Here is a 21,845-nt window from a genome sequence, read left to right as displayed (position 1 = left end):
GTAATGCCTACTGAGTGACATTTGCTTCTCACCTCAACCGTACCATGTGACCTTCCTGTCAATCATTATATGATATGTCCATTCTCATCTAACTGGGCTCCCAGTAGATGGTTTTCATGAATTTTTTTTTTTTTTAAATTTCGTTCTTTTAGAACAATTTGTCATTAATCACATAGGCTATATGCGCTTGTATTTATTTTTTTTCTGAAAAGTAACATACAGCATACATTAACTGCAAATTTTTTTTTGTGTATATATGAATGAAAGTCGTATATTTCTTCAAAGTGATTGATAGGAAAAGTAACGTGATACTGTTGAATTGGCAAGCGAATGTCACTGAGTAGGCGGTACTAACAATTCACTATATGGCCAGCGCAGCGAAGTTTGCGGTGTATGTATCAGCAAGAGCTGCAGTCCAGTGATTTTAACAGTTGCGGAAACAATGTCGAAGAGAGTGTTTAAGTATTAATGATAAAGTAAAGATTCTTCATGATATTGACCAGGGTTTTACGAAAGATATTGCGGAGAAATATAGCATACCTGCAAGCAGCTTACCTACGATTTTAAAAAAATCGAGAATCAATTTTAAATGCAATTGAAGGAGGAGCAGACAAGAAGCAAATTAAGTTGTGTATATACGAAGATGTTGATAAAGCTGTTCTAAAATGGGTGCAAATGATATGTGAAAAGAATATACCAATATCGGGACAAGCACTGAAATTTGCACAGTCCCATCCCTGGGACATACAGAATTTAATGCGAGCACTGGGTGGCTAGATAAATTTAAGAAGTGCCACAGAATTGTGGAAAAGTTTATTTGTGGAGAAAGTGTTAATGTAAGTGAAGAAGACTGCAACAGTTGGAGGAAGAATACCTTAAAGAAGATTTTGGAAGAATATGAACCTAAGGATGTTTTTAATGCTGATGAAATAGGTTTATTCTTTAAATGTTTACCAAATAGAACACTTGCTTTTAAGGATGATAAATGTTTTGGCGGAAAACAAAGCAAAGAAAGAATCACTGTGCTAGTTGGAGCAAATATGACAGGAAGTGAAAAATTAAGACTTTTAGTCATCGGAAAATCAAAAAACCCAAGATGCTTTAGAGGCACAAAATCTTTGGAAGTTGACTACACCTTTAAATAAAAAGCATGGATTACAAGTGATATCTTTGAAGACTGGATAGTAAAACTAGACAAGCATATAACAAAAGAAAAAAGGAAATCGTGTTGGTAACTGACAACTGTCCGGCACATCCTGCCAAACTTAAAAGTGTGAAATTGTTGTTTTTACCACCAAATGTGACATCAAAACTCCAGCCAATGGACCAAGGCATTATTAAAAATTTTAAATTCCATTATCGAAAGAGAATAACAATGAAGATTGTCAATGTATTATCAGAAAATAGAAACTTGGAGGTTATAATTAACCTTAGAGATTGCATCTCTGAACTGGCAAAAGTTTGGACAAACGATGTCACTGAATACACTATTCAAAATTGTTTTTCGAAAGCGGGATTTGCATTCAATACAGAAGTCGAACAACAACTGGAAGAACAAGATAAATTGCCCCTTTCACAACTGAAAAACTTTTGGACATTATTAGAATTATCCAGAAACATTGAAAAATTAAATAACAGTGGATAGTTATGTTTATGTAGATTAAGATCTGACTACAACATAACATCCAAATGAAGATGAAATACAGCTGAACAGTGTTAGACGCAACCATGATCACGAAGAAATTAACGATGATGCTGAAGATGCATCAGAACAACCCGTAGAAAAGCCAACTCGCGAAGAAATGATTAACGCTTTTAAAACGGTTCGTATGGGTCTACAGTTTTGTGAAAATATTCCTGATAATGTTTTTAATGCTCTGAAAAAATGTGAGGTTTTCTTTGAGAATCAGACATTTTTTAATTGTACTGTGCAAACGAAAATTAGATTTTTTTAATTTGTGATACTTACCAGCGAAAATTGTGTAAACGTAATTTAAATAAGTGTTTTTGAAACAAAATACATTAAAAATAAATGTAGATTCATTTTCATTTTCTAATTAAATAACAATTTCTAATAAAAAAGATATTCTCTGTATAATGAAATTTCTCTATAACGAATTTTTTTGCTGGATTTATCGAATTCGTTATAGGGAAGTTCGACTGTATATATATATATATACATATACCAGAATGACCTGCCTATATTTCTTGACAGTGGAAAATTACCTTGCTTTGGCAGAATTTGCAGATAAGATCTTCAGGCTAAGGAAAAGACTAGTTAGAACTGATCCTTAGCAAGGCTCTTGTGTGCCTTGAGAACAATATAATGTTCTCTATCATGTTTGTACTGAGCACAGAATTTGTGCTTGGTATTCTAATTCCTCATAAGACTTGAGGAAAAATTGTATATAATGTAAAAATTTTTGAGACCGTCTCAAATAGAAATTTATGGTGGGTTTTCATTGTTGAGGTTTGTAACAATTTTGAAATTGATTTAATTATAGTCAAGATTGAATCGAGTTAATTAAATTTTGGTGATAATAAAATACATTGAACTTATGAAGATTTAAAATGAGTACCTTGTGTGCTTAGGCAGTTGGCCTCTGTAAGTGGATGTTCTTGTACTGTGGGTGGCTCTGGACCTAATTGTTGAACTGACTTCCAAGACGGGATGACAAGTTCGGAAGGTGATTTTGCCTTGAAGGTTCATAATGCTGAAATCTCAGACTGGTCGTAATATTTTAGTTATAGTCTATTATTTGACTTACTGTACTCATTGTGAGATCGGTATTTTCGACTTACTAAATTAAAATCTAAAATCACTGCGAAATTTTGTTAGATTTAGATATTGAGCTGTTGGTCGACGAATTTATATCTTAGGTTGAGATTAAATCTAAAAAAAGTTGACCTATAGTGATGGGAGTAATGAGGCTATTCGATTATCACAAGACTGAATATTGGTTCAATGTAGTCGTTGTGTGGCAAAATAATTGGATGTTTTGAATTGTGTAAATTGCTTTCCTACTGGCTGTGGAAATCTCCATTAGTTAGTGTTTTAACTTTCTTGTCTTTTCATCACCGCACGGTCTTGTGTTAATATTAAGACTGGGGTGTCTTCTAGTTTTAATCAAATCAACTGAAAATATTGTCTTGGTATCTGATCGTCGCAGTTGTGACATGTTAATTTTCTTGGTACTGTTGCCAGGTAGGTAGTTATTGTTCTAAAATTGAGATTAATTATCTTAGTTTACTAACTGATTGTCTCTTCTACTAATACTTTTTCTCTTTTCTACATACTTTACATCTTTTACTGGGATGATTTTTTTCTCTCATCCCCTTGCTTTCTGTCTGCTTTCCTTCCCCTCTGTTTCCCCATACCACTCCCTCCATATCTCATTTCCTTTCTTTGAACACCTTGGGGCCCCCAAGATTGCCTGATAGCACCAGTAAGAATCTTGGTTCAAAAGCAGTCCCCGGCACTCCTTGTGGCCAAGGAGTCAGGGGGGGGGACTAGGCATCCTCTGCCTGCAGTCACCAGGTGCCGACACTCAACGTAACAACACATACTTACACACCTACTTACATACACTTGCTGGCCTTATGCTTTTCAGATGCTACAGCAGCATATAGAGGGAACCCTGGAGACCGCAATTAAAACAAACACACCTTGCTCTTGTGATGAGTATAATAAAGAGCTGTAGAGTGGTTCAGTACATAAGAATGAAGTAAAATGAAAGAGTGAATGAATGAAAATAAACATTATTTTGAGGGCTGTTCACTTGCACAATAGCACGACTTTTATGGATTTAGTGGATGCCTGCTTTCTTCACCAGCATATTAGAGAGGAAAAATGAAAAGAAACATGCTTGATCTCATTATCAGCAGTGACTCTTCAAGCATTAAGAATCTGCAGATAAAAGAAAAACTAGGTGGCAGTAATCACAATATACTGATGTGGGATTTATTAAAGATAACTACAATAAGGCAGATTTTAAATTCTATTCAGTGGGACCAACTGGAAATTCTAAATGGGAACAATTCAGGGAAGTAACTGTAAAGCTACTAAGCTTTGCATACCAACTAAGAGATACCGTTCAAAGTTAAGACCTAATGGATAACAGATGAACTAATGAGTAGCAACAGAGAAGAAGAAAAAAAAAAAAAAAAGTATGGTATGATTATAAACATACGGTAAGCATATAACTACTGATCGTTTTTTTTTTTTTTAAAGGAGCATTAGCAACTAAGGCCATATTGTCACGGGCTCGAACCCCAGTCTAATCAAGAAGCGTGTGCTACGCACTACTGCTCCTGCCCACCTGGCTATGGAGGTGCCTGCATAACTACTGATGATCCTGTTCTGGTTGCTGACAAACTAAATAAATATCTTTCATCTATATCCATGTATGAAAAAGTGTTTTAGGAAGAACATACCAAAAGTATAACAACTTATAACTGGAAGTTAAATGATTCCTAGGTAAGTGGCAGCAAAGTGGAACAGAAATTGTTGAGACTAAAAGTAAATAAGGCACTGGGGCTGACAGAATCTATACTATTATATTAAAATGGGAAGCATTCAGGGAGGTAACTGTACAAGCTTCAAGGCTTTTCATATCAAGTGAGAAATCCATTCTAGGCTTAGACCTAAATGGATGTCAGGTGAATGGATGAGACTTGTGACAAAGAAGAAAAATGCATATAAATTATCAGGTGATACACAAGCGTATGGTAGATATAAACTAGTCTCTATTAAAGTCACAAAGAAGGTTAGGCAAGCTAAGGTAGATTATGAGAAGTGTCTGCCAAAGAATGCAGAGAAAAGAAACAAAGACTAATTTACTTATATTAAAAGTAAAATGAAGGGGTTGAATCGCATTAGTCCACTTGATGATAACAGTTTAATCCTGCTCAGGTTGCTGACAAACTGAATAGGTATTGCATCTACATTCATGCATGAGTAGTTCTTTAAGGAGGAGGATGCTAGAATCTAAGGAGTGAAATGATTTTGTTACAACTGAAGGAAAGTGGAGAAGAAATTGTTGAAGCTTAACTTAACAAAGGCACCTGACCTAGGGTGGATGGGATTTACCCGAGATTAATTATATTAAATGAGGCAGCAAAGGAGGCAAGCAAACCCTTATGAGAGCAAATTTAGATGCAAGAGATGACCTGTGGACTGGAGATGTGCAAATGTATCCCTAATTAACAAAGGGAGATCAAAAGGTGACATGAATAATTACAGACCTGTTATCTTAACCTCTGTTCCAGTGTAAAATAATGGAGTCACTGGTAAAGTAGAAGCAGTGGTACAGGACCATCTAAACAGAAATGCAATTCTACTGCAGTCAGAGCATGGATTCGTTATGGGCAATCTCACTTGACCAATCTGACTGTATACTATGATGCAGTAACAAAGGAACTGGATGCAAAAATTAATTTTGATATTGTATTCTTGGAATCCAGGAAAGCTTTTGATGATGTTGCTCATAAAAGACTGCTGTACAAATTGGAGAATAGCAGCATTCAGGGCAAGTTACTGCCCTGGATAAAGGGATGGTTGAGTGAGAGAAGGCAGAGAATGGTTATTAATGGACACCACACTCCACAGACTAAACCCAAGGTTCTATGCTTGGCACATTGTTGTTTTCAATATTTATTAATGATATTGAAGAATGTATATCAGGCAGATGATACAAAGTTTGGTGGGGTGGTTAATGACACTAATTAGATATGCTACTGCAAAAACCCAGAAAAATTAGGCGGATGGGCTAAGAAATGTTAGTTGAAACTGAATATTGGCAAATGCAAGGTTATGAGTAGCAGCAATTTAAGCTCAACATACCAACTATGTGGTTACACTTTGGGTAGTGAAAGATGAAAAAGATTGGGGGGGGGGGTGATGATATACAGGAACTTTGCAGACAGGTATAAGGAAGTGATTATCCTATTGTACAAAACAATGGTTAGGCCACTTTTTCAGTACTGCATAGAGGTCTTGTGGTCTAATTTTAGGTAGGATATTGGTCTGCTGATGGCATTCATCCTCTTGCTTAGACTGCACACATGAGGGAGCATAATTTCTAATTGAGTAAGGATGGTTGCCTGTTGGAACTAATTTCCATCTGTTGTGGGAGTGGGTAGTTTGAATAATGTCAAGGAAGAACTAAGGTTATTGGAGGAGTTGGACAGGTGATATGGGAATAATTTTTTTGGTCGATGCTTTACAAGCTTGCTTTCTTCAATCATATGCCGCTACTAATACTAAGTGGCTAAAAAATATTTTTGCCAAGCCTTAAGTTAGATAGGGTTTTTTGACATAGGTTGTTTACAACGAATGACAGCCATTAAGTGATATGTAGCAATTTAAGCAGTTCACATTGAAGCAGCTGGGGAAGTACTTTACAAAAGAGATGGCTAAAAAACAAAACAAAAATGAATACTCTCATATCAGATTAATATTTCCTCATATGTTACAACATAAACTCTATGTTTCAATGAAAAGCATGGACTGCTGTAAACTGTGAACCAAAAATCTGTCTTCTCTTAATAATTAATAATTAAGGGTAGCCAGCTTAATATGTAATTAATTCAATAAGTATGCAGTCACAATGATCATATAAATTCTTCTATCAAGAATAATAGAAGACTGTATCAAGAATAATGGAAATTTATCATTCCCTTTCCAGCCTGAATATACAGCTGTATTATGACAAGTCATCATAAGGTAAATAGTAGTAATAATATAACTTACCTATTTGGGAATTAGCTTTATGAATTAAAACTTGAAGACTAGGATGCCTAATCAATAGATTACCAATAAATGGTATAATCTCAAGAATAATGTGTGGAGGGGCATCAAGAGACAACCGGGCTAATCTTTTGGCAAAGGCCCCCACTAAGTATGCAGGAAGGTGACTGGAAAATATTTGAAAAATTAAGATATTTTATTAAACAAAAGAACAAAAATTTCACATTTATATGCTATATAAAGAACAAAAAGCTCTAAAAAAAAGTTCATTGTGGGTGGTGAGAGAGAATTCTTGAAATTTAACAATAATTTAATATCATTCCAGTTAAATCTGGAAGTAAAATAAATAAAAATCATGTAACCTTGATGACGCTTATAGTACTTCTTTAAATAATTAATTAACTTTCCATTAATTAAATAAACCTTACAGGATTGGTCGGATGTGTAAGGTTTTAGGGCCATAACTATCCACTTCAATGCCAGATGGAAGTATATGGAATATATTATATATATAATATTAAAATAATATATATTAAAATAATATATAAAAAAATATATGTTATATGATATTTATTACAATAATATAATTATAAAAATTACACTTCATAATACAGTCAGTCCTCGTATAGCACGATAGCGTGTTCCTAGAAACCCTTGTGGATGCAAAATCGTGCAATATAAATAACAGGCCCTATGGGAAAAATAGGGTTAGATGCCGACCACCCAAGATTGAACACATATTTGTAACAAAAATATTACCAAACACAATAAATAATCGTAATAAAATATTGCTAAAGCAAACTTGTTCTTTGTTTGATCTTTTATCCATTTATATTTTTTCTCTATCGACAGAGGCGGACTGGGCATAACGTCTTACGAGGGAAACCCGGGTGGGCTGGAGGCCAGTGTGATTTTGGCGATAAATGCTAGTATGAGGCCGCTACAAATTTTTGACCAAGTCCACCTCTGTCTATTGATATTGCTTTTCTTTTTTTCTCTGAATCTGTAATGTCTTCACCAGGACGCTTCCTTTTCATACCTTTTAAGTATTTTACTCATTTTTAGGGAATAAAGCACAATTACAAAATGAGGAGGTAAGCTTGATACACATAAACAAAGCTGTGCATGTGTAGCAACTGAATAAACAGTTGCTACACGCGCAAAGGCAGAGACACTATTAACACCTCACTAGCTCACATTTTACTAAAGCACATTTCTGGAGGTCATTACCATAAAATAATAAAAATAATTTCCAGTTGCGTTTCTGCTAGTGGAATCTGTTATAAACTGGTAGCAAACTCAATCTAATTGCATTTGCGATAATACTGATAGCTGGAATTGTGTGGGGTTTTACGTTATTATGGTGAAATGTGTTTCCCCTTCACTGATATAAAAAAACAAATACATTTTCAGAATCTTCTCGTGTTGCATTCTATTGGGGTGATTCTACGTTCAACTGCCATTTCTTGTAAACACAAAGGCGAATCGTGCATAAGCGAATTCGGTTCATGTTATATACGATATCGTTCCCCTAGTTATAAATCGTGTATGATCAAATTCGTGTAGTGTAAACACGTGTTATACGAGGACTGACTGTACAAATTATATATATACATTTTTTTTTTTTTTTTTTTAATTTGGTAGTTATTGGCGCATTGGCTTCTGTGGCCATAATGCACCTCCCAAGGTTTTTGCAGTACTTTGATCCAAGCCCGAGGCGGGATTCGAACCCGCGACCTTTGGGTTGCTAGGCAGGCGCTTTACCCGCCCGGTCGGCATATATATACATTATATAATTTTATTCTTTATATAGAGGTACTAAGTAAACATCAATTATAGATCACCACAAAATTAAAAAGATACTGTACACCTTTTTATAATGAAATAAACATATAAATTAAAAAAATAATAATAAGTTTAAGTAACTTAAACCCAAATTACGTGGCACCCCTGGAATTTTGTTGCGGCACCCCAGTTGAAAACCACTGTGCTATCTGAAGGCAAACTACTGCACATCTATCCTACAACCATCTCTCCTCAATTTGAATTTATGCCTCTTCATATTTGTATTCTCAGCAAGAGGAATTATTCCACTGGTATCGAGTTTACTCAATCCAGTCAAAGCCTTAAATACCTCAATCAGACATCGAGATCTGATTGAATACCTACTCTGCAGAAGTAAAACCTTTGCAACCTTTTGTCCCCTTCACTAACTTACTGTTCTCCTCTGCACTCTTTCCAACAGATAAACATGATTCCTAAAGTAAGGCTTCCATACCTATATGGAGTACTCAAGATGTAGCCTAATTATTGCTTTACAACAGGATAATCACCTCCAAATCCTTACTGGCAAAATTTTTGTATGTTACTGAGAAAACCTTCACAATGACTACCCAATTACCCACCCTCCCAGTATGATACTACACAGTTCATATGATAAACCGAGATTACTGCTACCCATATGCAGAATCTTGCATTTGTCAATATTAAACTTGAATTCATATTTCTCAACCCATTTACCTAATTTTTCTAGATTTTTTTTGGAGCAACATACCCTATTTACTCTCATTTACCACACTGTCAACTTATGTGTCATCTGCAAATTTAGCAATCAAACCTGATATGCCTTTATCAATATCATTAATAAACAAGAAAACAACAATGGACCCAGTGGTGAACCTGGTGGAACTTCACTAATAATGTCCATGAAGAGCAACACCCACTGATAACTACTCTTTGTCTTCACCCACTGAACCATCCCTTTATCCATAGCATAACTTGCTCTTAATGCAAGTTAGTACAGTAGTTGTTTATCAACAGTATCAAAAGCTTTTCTGAAATCCAAGTACACTTGGTCGTCGACTTACGACCTATGTGACTTACGACCGGCCGCACTTACAACCACAAAAAAAATAATAATAATAAAGGAAGTCACTATTGAGGACACCCATAACCCAGGTGAGGAGGCACATCGATGATGGGAGGCCTGAGGACAGCACCAGGCACATACACCAGTCGCTCTCTCTCACATACACTCAGTCGCTTTCAAGCATCTGTTGCGTGTGGTGTATTAATTAAAATTCTACTGAAATACGCATAAAATGTTTAGTAAAAGGAAAATGCCTTCATCTACATATATGCCAGCTAAGAAGTCAAGAAAAACTATTGATTTAGAGTGTAAAATGAAAATTATCCAGCAGTATGAAGGCGAAAAGAAAGTGAATACGATAGCACGTGACTTGAAGTTATCACATTCCACGGTATCGACGATACTTAAGGACAAAGAAAGAATTCGGGACGCTGCGAAAGGTTCTACACTTATTAAGTCTACAATTTTAACCAAACAACGACAGGAACCCATCCATGAAATGGAGAAATTGTTGTTTGTGTGGATGGAAGATTTAATACAAAAAAATACACCCATGAGTCTTTCACACGGTGCAAGCAAAGGCTAGAAGATTTTCAGGCTAGTACTGGGTGGTTTAAGCGTTTTAAAAAAAGATTTGCTTTGCATAATGTCTCTTATAAATAAACAACTCCTACCTCAACCCAAGAACATGACCCTGACGATGCACAACCCAGCACAAGCAAAGATTAAAAATTGATTTTGTAAATTTCATTTGTATTAATTTTTACATTAATTTTAGATTGTATTTTTGTGTTTACAGTACATTATGTACAATATAATTATAGATTGTAGTTTTGTTGTTTTATAAACAGTATGAATAATAAACCAATTAAAATGTAGAGAACGTTTGAATTTAACCTCAGAGAGAGAGATAGCCTAGGCGTAGAAACGAAGGTATGTACAGTATCGCTAAGTAAAAGATGAAAACATTACTGTATTTAAAATGAAAAATAAAAGATGATAAAAATTTAAAAGATTATAAAAATAAATTATAAAGATGATAAAAAGATTAGAAAGGTTAAAAAATACTGTTAATAAATATATGGCCGACATACGACCAGATCGACTTACGACCTGTCAGTCAGAACGGAAGTCGGTCGTAAGTCGACGACCAACTGTATATAACATTTTTTGCATCTAGTAACATTTTTACTGCATCTTAGTATCCAATATGAGATGCTTAAACAAAATCATCCTTTAACAAATCCATGCTGTGACTGCAATATAAATGCATTTCTGCACAGAGGAATGTATCTCCAATTCCCATTTTTGCACATTGCCAGCCCATAGAAACCTCTTCTGAGTCCAAGGATGACCTCATAATTATGGCAAAAGGATTGCTAACCTCCTTTGCTGCCTTCCTCAATATAACTGGATAGATATCATCCATCCCAGTGCCTTTTTTATGTTTAGCTTCAACAATTTCTCTTCCACATTAGTCTTGGTTATTGCAAAATTATTCAGCTCCCTGTGTGACAAATTTCTGGCATCATCCTAAAAAATGCTTCTTGTGTAAATGCAGATGCAAAATACCTATTCAGTCTATTGGCAACATGAGCAGGATCGTTAAACTATTAATATCTAGTGGACAGTGTGATTCCTCCTCTTCCTTCTAGTATTTCCACATGTGCAGAAGTCTGCTACTTTTCATTGTATTCTTTGCTCGAGACTTCTCATAATCTGCATTAACTTGCCTAATCTCCTTTGTGACAAGTTTATGTTAATGAAGGCTTCCATATCACCTGATAATATGTGTGTCCCATGCCTTTTCATTTCTCTGCCACAGGATTCATCAGTACATCTCACTTCCATTTAGGCCTTGAACAGCATTTCTTAGTTGGTGTGAAAAGCCAAGTAGCTTCTATTAACTTCTCTCTATGCTTCCCATACAGGGAAGTTATCACCTACTACAGGGAATATTCTGCTTTGATATTTATTGACAGAGACTTCCTAATTTGCAATCTTTTCTTGGTTAAAATTCCTTTTACCTACTAGGAACAAGTATCCTAGTAGGTAAACAAACTATCTGTGTAAGGTCATTAGTACTTCAGGCTATATTTGTTGTTGGGACACATGACAGAATATGAGAGTATGGTTACCAGGCGAGAAGGAATGCATTTGAACATAAACAGCTGTTAAAGAGAGATGTCTTAAGGAGGACTATTATTAGGATATCATTTTATATGTGGTGCTTTCTGTAATCATTAGTGGCAGTGGTTACATAAGATAAATGAAATGTTATAATTTAACCTTGTGTTCTGCAATTCTTAATATGTTTTAAATTTGGAGTTTATGCATAGCATGCTTTATGGATATTATGTTCCACAAAAATGTTTATTTCTAACTTCAGAAGATGCAAGATGTTTCTGTAATTCGATGATACCTGGCAACTGCGCCTTCATTCATTGTCTACACCAATGATTAAACCAAAAGGGAGTACACGTAAACTAGAGTAAACATTCTCCTTTTTAGCTAACATGTCAGTTAAAAAGGAGAATTAGATTAGGCTAGCCTAACTTACGTTCAAAAAGATTGCTACTGATGGTATTAACTTTTTTTTTTTTTTTAAACTGTTAAAGAACTTTAGGAGAAACTGCATATTTTTGCATTGGATGTGCATGTTGCTACTAGGATGTTAAAGAACGTTCTTAAAATTTGGATTTAAACTATATAAAACCAAAAGGCTTACTGATTTTGTTTTTGTTTACCTTGTTTATTTATTTATTGTAATATTTAAGCTAAATTTAAAAATGAAGTACATGTACATTTTTTTTTACAAACTGAAACTGGTGTCATGTACTTATTTTGTGCTTGTTTACTAATCTAGAGGATATCAAATTAGAACATAGTCACTTAAATTTATTAATTCTTTAATGTAAAATAGAGTCAAAGAGAATCTAGACTTGAGTACAGATAAGCAGAAAACCTTATTATATAAAGGGAATACTGTTGTTTTTTTTTTCTAAAATGTTTGTAGTGTAACACTTCACTTCAATAAGAGGGAAATCATTGTCATGAGCACAATATTAAGTAATAATAATAATAATAGTAAAAAATTTCATATATACTTACGATGAAGTAAGAAATAAGTCTGAGAGATAGAAGAATCGACCTTGATATTTTGTGCAGAAGATATTAGGTTCAAATAGTGAATAGAATTTTTTATAAAAGTCTGGATATTCCCTGAAAAATATAAAATGACAATTTCAAAACGTGGAGAAACATTTACGTAACGGTATTGATAATTTATAAATATCTTAAGAATATCATGAGTAGTTTGAGTGGACACACACACACACACACACACACACACACACACACACACACACACACACACACACACACACACACACACACACACACACACACACACACAGGGAAGCTCAAATTTGACCCTGAATTTTTAATTGTTTTCATATTTATCTTCACCTCACATAGTAATAGCAATAGTATTTGCCATATAGTACAAGGAAGCCACAGGCTTTGGCTAGACTGGAAAAAAAAAAAAAAAAACCCAACCAAGTAGATAAAAATTATATGCTTCCCTCCTCCAGACAGGTAAGTATCCAGTAGGCTTCTGAATTTATTCAAATTGCCAGCCTCAACTACTTGCGAGGGCAACTTGTTCCAGCTATCAACGACTTTGTTGGCTAAAAGAAACCTTCCTACAATCTAATTTAAACTTCAAGACCTATAATTTGAATTATGACCCCTAGTTCTGGAATTGTTTGGAACATAGTGTTATTTGAAATGCAGCTCCAGGGGGGTTCCCCCAATTCCGTGCCAAGCAATGTGATGAATACAAAACTCTGTAAAGGCTAGATTTATGTAGTTAGTGAGCGTTCATGTAGTGTTACTGTGGGTTGTGCTGGTTGTGTTGTTCACCCGACCTCTTAGCCTAGAGACCTGTGTTTTCATACAAAAACATCTAGTTTAAGGTCCAGTGCCATGAGGAGGCAGGCAGGGCAAGGCAGTAAGAACCTTGTGGTAGCCAAGGCAGGGAGAACCCAGTAATAATAATAATAATAAAAAAGTGAAAATTAGAAGGTAGTAGTGAGGAGATAGGAAATGGGAGGGGACAGCAGGGGGAACCCCCAGGACTGGATGCCCATCCTGTCTTGGGGGTTGGAGTTAACAGATAGCAGCGAGGTTACCCACCAGGTGAGGAGGGGACCACCCAGGTTGGGGGGTGAGAGCAACCAATCCAGGTGGTAGGAGTGAAGGATTATACAGAGCACCTGCTTTGGTACTCTATCCCACACTGGCCAGGGAACAAGCCATGCTGACCAATGTTTGCATCTCATACCACGCTGGCTAAGTAGCCAGGGCATGATGTCTACTTGGATGGACGGGGGGGGGGGGAACAGGCACTTTTTTCACTCAATAATTTAGGTTGTGCTCTCATTCTGATTTTATAGTTTTTTCTTATATTTTACATTATTTTGTTATTTTTTTTTATGGATTTATTATCTTTCTCACACTGGGGGGATGCAACAGTGTATAATGTAACTTAATATACTAAATGCCTAAAAATTAAGTTAAATAAGTTAGATTAGGAGGAAAATAAAAACTAGGGGGTTAGTAAATACTTAGGTTTATCGGTATATGGTTTGTTTTTTTTCACACTCACTCATTCATCCTTCTAGCATTCATCTCATTTATTCAGCTTTTTCTTTCTTTCTGTACTGCTGTCCTCAGGCACTACAATGTACTATTATTTTTCAGCTGGAGTACAACCCCAGCTACATATCTTGAAGGCCATTTTTTTATAATTTGAGTGAGCTTCCATCTCGATTGCCACCCGGATTTTCATCCAAATGCAACCGATTCTCATTTAATATATTAATCTCAACCTGAATATTAAAACTAAATATTAAAGACCAAATGGTAAAATCAAAACAAAATCTAGATTATTTGATCATTCAGCCTTGTGGTGGGAATGGGCAATCACACCACACACCACAAGTCGCCGTCCCCACCACGAGGAGGTAGGTCTCTACTACCACCCGGGCATTTCCCGGCAGCAACCATAAGCCTGTTTTGCAAATATTAAGAAAGAACAAAAAAGTTCACAATTTTCAAAAATAATACCTAAATTTACTTCAGTGAGAGCCAGCGTCCCAAAGTCCAACCTCGCTCTCAAATCCTCATACAAAGGACAATACAGCAAGATGTGAAGGCCAGTCTGTCTCTCCACTCTCACAGAACTCTGTAAGGGTCAACCCCAAACGAAAGTCTTGACCTCAGGCCATGCCCCGTAAGGACAGCAGCAGCCGCAAACCCAAACTGGAGCCAGGAACGTCGCTCCCTACTCACAGTATGGACCGAGGACATAAAGGTGTATAAATGACGACCTTTCTCAGAGTTTGTCCATTGGAATTGCCATATGGTACTCGACTGATCATTGATTCGCTCCCGCTCCGCTGTTATACCAGGGGAGACAGCCAACTGCCCCACCGGGCACGACCTAACACCAAAAATCACTCTGGTAATCCCCCGCTTAAGGGCATATTGTAATGCAAACTGTGCCACAACCAACTCTGCAGGCATCTTCCCCGCAAGGACGCACAAAGCACCTGTGGACACAGTTCTGCATCCCCGGGTTATACCTAGGAGAGCAAACCTCTGTGCCGAAGACAAGATTCTGCGAACATGAGAGTGTTCTACATACCCTCATCAAGCCCCAGCAGCGTAAGTCAAAATCGGGGTAAAGATGTTATCATAAAGGAGGTGGAGGGCACCCCCCTTTATACCCCAATCAACACGCATCACTCACTGGAGTTTGGCATATAATCGTTTCACCTTGTCCCTGACATAGAAAGTCGGTCTATGGCAGCACGTGCTACCATAGAAAGTCGCTCTCCCAGGACAACACCCAGGTACCTAGTTTTCTTGACCACTCTAAGCGAGAGATCACCAGAACGACACAAAGGAGGGCGAGTCCCGCTGAGGCGTCCCCTCAGAAGAACTGCAACAGATTTCTCTGCAGAGACCTCCAGCTTATGCTGAGTTGACCAATTCATCAATTGGTTCAAAGAAGCAGTTGTACGCTCCTCAAGCATCCGGCGGGATTCCCCACTCACCAAGATAACTAAATCATCAGCATAAGCTATGCTGGTTGTGCCTTTCACACCTTGCATTTGGAAAAATTCATCGAGAACCCAATTCCAGAGAGTCGGCCCCAGAACTGAACCCTGTGGGCATCCTCTGTAATCACACTTCATGAAAGGAGTACAAATGAGCACATAACACTCTCGGAGATAGTCCTCAAGAAGATGGTATAAATTGCCCGGACAGAGGGACAGACGGTATAAATTGCCCGGATCTTGAAGGCCAGGGGGAAGTGCAGTGTACGTGTTGGTGTTGTTAGCACAAATTGTGTTAGTGTCTAAAAAGGTTATTATTAACAGTGTATTCATATAGCCAATTACATTCATTCCTTCACTCACTCCCATTTACCGTTAATACGCATCTCTTTCTCCCTTACTGGGTCACTCTCTTTCACCAAAACTAACATTTACCTTTTACCACAATTTCTATTTCACTCTATCATTCAGTGCCCAGCACATTCATGCAGTTCTTCCACTCTCATACCTTCACTCATTTCAGTCTCCATTCTTTCATTCTGCATTGCATTATCCCCTTGCAACAGCTTACTAATGTTATTCAGCTAAGTTGCTTCCCTGGCTGCCAGCGCATCTCCCTCCCAGGTCCCTACACAGGGCAGTGTGCTTCTAGGGGAAGTATCAGGTCAATCTGGTTTAGTGAGTTCAGGAATCTGTCAGGGTGCTGAATACAGCTACCCTGTCAGGTTAAAATATTATCATCTGGGCATGATGGCAGACATGGGCACTTTGGCTATGGATTATTGAGTGGGGAAGGCTGTAAGGCTTGTCTCTGACTGTTTCTTCTAATTTCAAATATCTTTTGTGTGAAGTTTGTAAAAGCTTTGTAATTATTTTCTTCCAGTTAGTTCTGCTATAACGTGACTGATATATTAGGGAACAATGCGACTGTAACACGATTTTCGCATTGGCTCATGTGCAATTTTGTCTGCGAGTAACACCAAGTGAACGTAAAAACTCAGTACCAAGCTGAATGTAGCGACCTATGCAGCAATACATACAAGTTTATGAAGCTTAAAAAATGTCAACCCTCAAATGTGTGACAGCTATAGTTCCCATTTGCTGTAATTGTACTGGTCTGAGACACTTTTATCAAACTTATCAGGCGCCTCCGTAGCCAGGAGCAGCAGTGCATTGCACATGCTTCTCGATTAGATCAGGGTTCGAGCCTGTGCCCACCAAATACGGAGGATGCGGAAAGGTCAGGGAATGACCACCGCATATCCCCGGAGCAATATGGCCTTAGTTGTTAATGCTCCTAAAAAACAAATAACAACAACAAACTTATCACTCACTGTATTCACAAGATTTTCTGTTTGAACAGAAATTTCATTAGGCGGGATAGTGCGAGCGGAGGAGCACATTTCTGGAGGTCACTACCATAAAAGCCGACCAGGCTAGCCGGGTAGGTAAAGTGCCTGCCTGGCAACCCAAAGGTTGCGGGTTCGAATCCCGCCTCGGGCTTGGATCAGAGTATTGCAAAGATCTTGGGAGGTGCATTATGGCCATAGAAGCCGATGCGCCAACAACTAACTAAAACAAAAAAAAAAAAAAAAAAACTACCATAAAAAAAATAAAAACAATTTGCAGTTCTCAGTTTATTGGGCTTTCTGTTAGTGCAGTTTAATTATAAATGGGTAACACACTCGATCTTATTGCATTTGCAATAATACCGATAGCTGGAATTCTGTGGATTTTTACTTAATGGTGAGATACGGATGCAACCTCTCTACACCAAGTTGTGACCATACTCCACAAAAACCTGGTTGCCTTTGTCAATCATGACAACAACCGGTTTACAAGGTCGGCAGGGAACTACATGCAAGAGGTCTAGAAACTATCATCATCTCACTTCTCATAGAGAATGAAAAGCTGAAGGCAGTAAATGAGGCAGAAACCATCTATTCTGGAGAAGGTGGTGGATACTTTCACCAAGACCACCCCAACTGAAGATCAGAATGCAACTAGTTGTACAGACAGTTTGCCTGTATGATCGAATGCCAGTGTTGTGGGCAATGGCCAAAGCTCTGCCAATGTCGTCCTAGGCACCAATCCCCCAAAAGAAGAACTTGGAACTACAAAAGTCCCAGCAACAAAAGACTCAGCATTTTCTTTTGCTGAGAGCAACACAACTCAAAATTTAAAACTAGTGCGGAGATTAAATAATTAGTCCAGACCACCCTGAGGAAACATTTAGAAGCTGTTAAAGTTAAATCCCTTAGACCAATCCGAAATGAAAGAGTCCTATTGGAAACCACCACTAAGAATTACCTAGACAGTACTGTCTTGGCAACTGAGCTGAGCTTAGGGCAGCGGTGGCCAGTAACCCAACCCCAGGCTCAACAACCCATCAATTCTTGTGTAAAAAATCCCAAATCTGGCTAATAACAACAAGCTGATTGAAGACATACACCATAAGAACCTGGCAGACTTTACATTTGAGAACCTCAAGAATGAGATCACATTCAGATTTAACACAAAGGCCAGGAGTAGCGCAATGTTCCATCGGGTGATAACATTGTCCCCCAACCTATTTAGGAAAGTCATGACATTAGACAGACTTTATATTTGGGATGCACAGCATGGCACAGAGATTCAGACCTTTTAAAATTATAACTAAGTGGCATTTGCACACAGCAATGCTGAAACACGTTCCTTGCTCATTTTACTTCCAGGCGTGGTTTTCTCAGTCTTTGACGCTTGTGTGTTTTCAGGCAGAGCTCTCGAAAACAGTCCCATCTCACCAAAGTTGTACACCTGGTTCAATTGATAACCGTCCTTTTGAATAAAATCATTCAGTTGTTTCCTGAAAGGCTCAACAGCTTCAAAATCAGCACTAAGAATTTCATCACACATTTTCTTGTTTGAAATGTTATGCCATCTAAATCTAAAAAGCCAACCTGGGCTTGCTTTAAATTGTTCAATTACTAACTGTTTAGCCAGTCTCTCCTCCGCTGCTTGAATTTCTATTCCTCGCACAGCCAAACCAGACGAACAAAGTTGGGAAAACCATTTGTACACAGCATCATCTAGAGCTTTATCAGTAGGCATTCGTTTAACTTTACTTTTTTCTTTCTCCACGTTAAATTTGAGAACAAAATTACGAATTATGAATTTCACTTTTTTTCTTTTTAATGCCTGACATGGTTTGTTTTGCGATGCCATACTCAAGACAGATGCTGGACACTGAAGCTCCTTTTCTAGTTGTTCTATCACTGATAGTTTATCTTGAAGAGAAAGTGTTTTATGCTTATGCTTCTGTCCTACAATAGGCTTACTTAAAGACATTGTTTAACTGCACAGCATAAACGACAAAAGTGTGTAACTGCGGAGCAAACGACAAACAACTGTCTGAACCGCAGCCGAGAACCAGGTTGTTCGTGCAGTGTGAGTCATCACGGCCCAATGACCTCGGACCAGTTTATTTAATAACAATACATATGACCTTTGAGCCTGATCGTTGTTTGATTTTTACACTTTTAAATTAAATTTTTTTAGAGCTGTCCGGATTAAGTGACGTGCGGATTACCGGGGTCCGGATTAATGAAGGTTTACTGTTTTCTTTTAGTCATGATGTTATTGGCTGTGTCAAGGGCTATCCCCAGAAATTTTGTGGGTATGCCCTTCTTAAGTCTGTAATACAAGCCTCTTTTGGCTATTTCAAGTAAAGTGGGAAAGCGCCAGCCAGCATCTGCAGTGCCAGTGTGCTCACAGTGCAGCATGCTCTGGTAATGAGAAGTATTGTCCTCTGTACTGTCTCTAATTTATTCCTGTTTCTGACTATGACCATAGGGGTAAATCAGGCACTGGCTCCACAGGTATAACAGGTAGGAACATTACACGGTATATGATTGCCAGGGTCCTTCTTTTGAGTCCCCAGTCCGCTCCTGATCCTGGCTATCACGCATAATTTCTCACTTCTTTTGCCAAATATGCCAGCTGGGGGCAGAAAGTTAATTCTGAAAGTACTTTATTAATTTTGACTTGTGGAGGTCTTATGTTCAAATTTCCTCTTAGTAATACAGATTTAGTTTAATAGAGGCAAGTTTAATTGAGCTGTACACTATCGAGCCATAATCCAGCTGTGATTGTATTAGCGTGTCGTACAGATCCAGCAGTGTAAATCGGTCGACTCCCCATGTTGTCACAAATAGCATTCTTAAGATATTTAGTTTTTTCAGGCATGCTAACTGAAGGTGTTTTATATGGCTAAGGAAAGTAAGTTTTTTTTAATCAAAAATTACACTTATGAGGTGGACGCTAGAAACTATAAGAATTACTTGATTGTCTAGTTGAAGTTCTGGGTCTGGATGTAGACTTAAACAAAATAAATTTGTATGACAAAATTAGATAATTAGATATGTAAAAAGAAAAAGGCAAATGGTATAGGGAAAGGAAATAAAGCGCGGTAAGGAAGGGGAAAAGTAATGAATAAAATGAGGCAAAGATAACACAGAGGAAAGGAAAGTAAGTATACATATTGCCCTAGTGTTTCTTTTTCTTTATCTTTTTACATATCTAATTTTCACATAGAAATTTATTTCTAATACATCATTCTACTATTACTTCAGATTCAACTTTTTCTGCACACAACGATTTATCTTAATTTTATTATTACCTTATTTAATTATGTTTATTTAATTACCTTAATCTGTCGCGAACACTGCATTGGGACTACCCTCTGTATTTTTGTGGTAGAATTTATGGCTTTTACCCTCCTTTTTAAAAACAGTTTTTTTTTTTGCATGCTCACTATTTAGTTTCCTTTTTTAATATTTTTCTTCCACAACTATATGTAGGCATAAAAATGCAGTCAGGTGTAGTCCCCTGATGAAATACCGGTATTATGTATCAATCTTTTGTAACATGCATCAAACATTTCAAATACCTTAATTTTTTTATTTTATTTCGAATATCTTAATTTTCTTCCCCTATATTTAGGTTTTTATAACGTCAAATTATTTTTCCACCTTCTATTTGATGCTTGCTACAAAAGATTGATATTTTAATCATTTTTAGTAGCTTTATTGCACTAAATTGGCTTTCTAATTCAGCCTATAATTTCTTATAATTCTTTGTATCATTTAGGTTTTTTACATTCTTTCTCTATCATCTACCTTTAATACTTCTCTTTTTTTCTATCCTTTCCATGCTAGTTCTGGCACCGCGTATTCTTTACACTTCCAGCTCTTTTTCTCTTGTTTAATTACTTTAACCTCAAATATACACACACATATATAAGTAAATAAAAAGTAGTAGAGATAAGTAAAAAGTGTGAAAAAAGAAAGAGAAGAAGGGTAGGGAAAAAAATAATAAATTCCATTCATTAGCTCTTGGTTATATGTTCCTGCAATACAGAGAGGCAACAGATCCAGACAGGCCAGTGGTTGCAGGTTTGTCCAAGAGGTATTCTGTATAAAGTGACAGGCCAGTGTGTCCGTGTCTAGATGTGCCATCTATATTGTACAGAAATACACTGGTGCACAAAACTTTAGGACTAACACTATTTCTAAAGGTTGCAACCAAAAATCTTTACTTAAGGTACTCTTTACTGATGAGAGTAGATTCAGTCTCAGCAGCGATTCTGAACATTAGCTAATCTGGTGAGAGGTTGGCACACGGTATCACCCCACAAACATCACTGAAAGGGACCATTATGGCAGTTGAGGTATTCTCATCCGGGGAGGCATTATCTTGGATGGAAGTACTACAAAACTCCAGATACTGGAAGGTGGTACTGTAACAGGTGCACATTACAGTACTGAGTAATCCTTACCCATGTGTGTCTGTTCCAATGTGCCATTGGCCCCGAGTTCGTGTTTATGGATGATAACGCCACACCCTATCGCATTGCAGCTGTTGATATGCTTTTGGAAAATCAGGACATTGTCCATATGGATTGGCCTGCCCATTCCTCTGAGCCAAATCACATAAGACACATATGGGATGCTCTGGGGAAATGACTAGTGGCACGTCCACACCTACCAGAAAATGTTCACCAGCCGAAGATGGCGCTGACAGAGGAATGGACGATATTACTGCAAGAACTTATCAACAGTGTTGT

The 21,845-nt window shown here is 37.2% G+C and overlaps 1 protein-coding gene across 4 annotated transcripts in view; it reads right to left on the bottom strand.

Moving 5' to 3' along the window:
* LOC150076519 (nucleolar complex protein 4 homolog B-like) overlaps positions 1 to 21,845 on the bottom strand; it is a 249,639-nt gene that overhangs the window by 65,987 nt on the left and 161,807 nt on the right. For all 4 annotated transcript variants that reach the window (XM_090387058.1, XM_090387056.1, XM_090387057.1 and 1 more), the window contains 2 exons: positions 12,729 to 12,839; positions 6,752 to 6,915 (listed from right to left, as the gene is read on the bottom strand). In XM_090387058.1, coding sequence (XP_090243184.1) covers positions 6,752 to 6,915; positions 12,729 to 12,839 — 275 coding nt within the window. The remainder of the gene's footprint in view (positions 1 to 6,751; positions 6,916 to 12,728; positions 12,840 to 21,845) is intronic.

This window comes from Mastigoproctus giganteus, chromosome 13 (genome assembly GCF_048544385.1).
Source record: "Mastigoproctus giganteus isolate SK-2022 chromosome 13, ASM4854438v1, whole genome shotgun sequence".
In the NCBI taxonomy this organism is placed as follows: Eukaryota; Metazoa; Arthropoda; class Arachnida; order Uropygi; family Thelyphonidae; genus Mastigoproctus; species Mastigoproctus giganteus.
The sequence above is the reverse complement of the archived record's forward strand: the minus strand, read 5'-3'. Positions and strand labels throughout refer to the sequence as shown.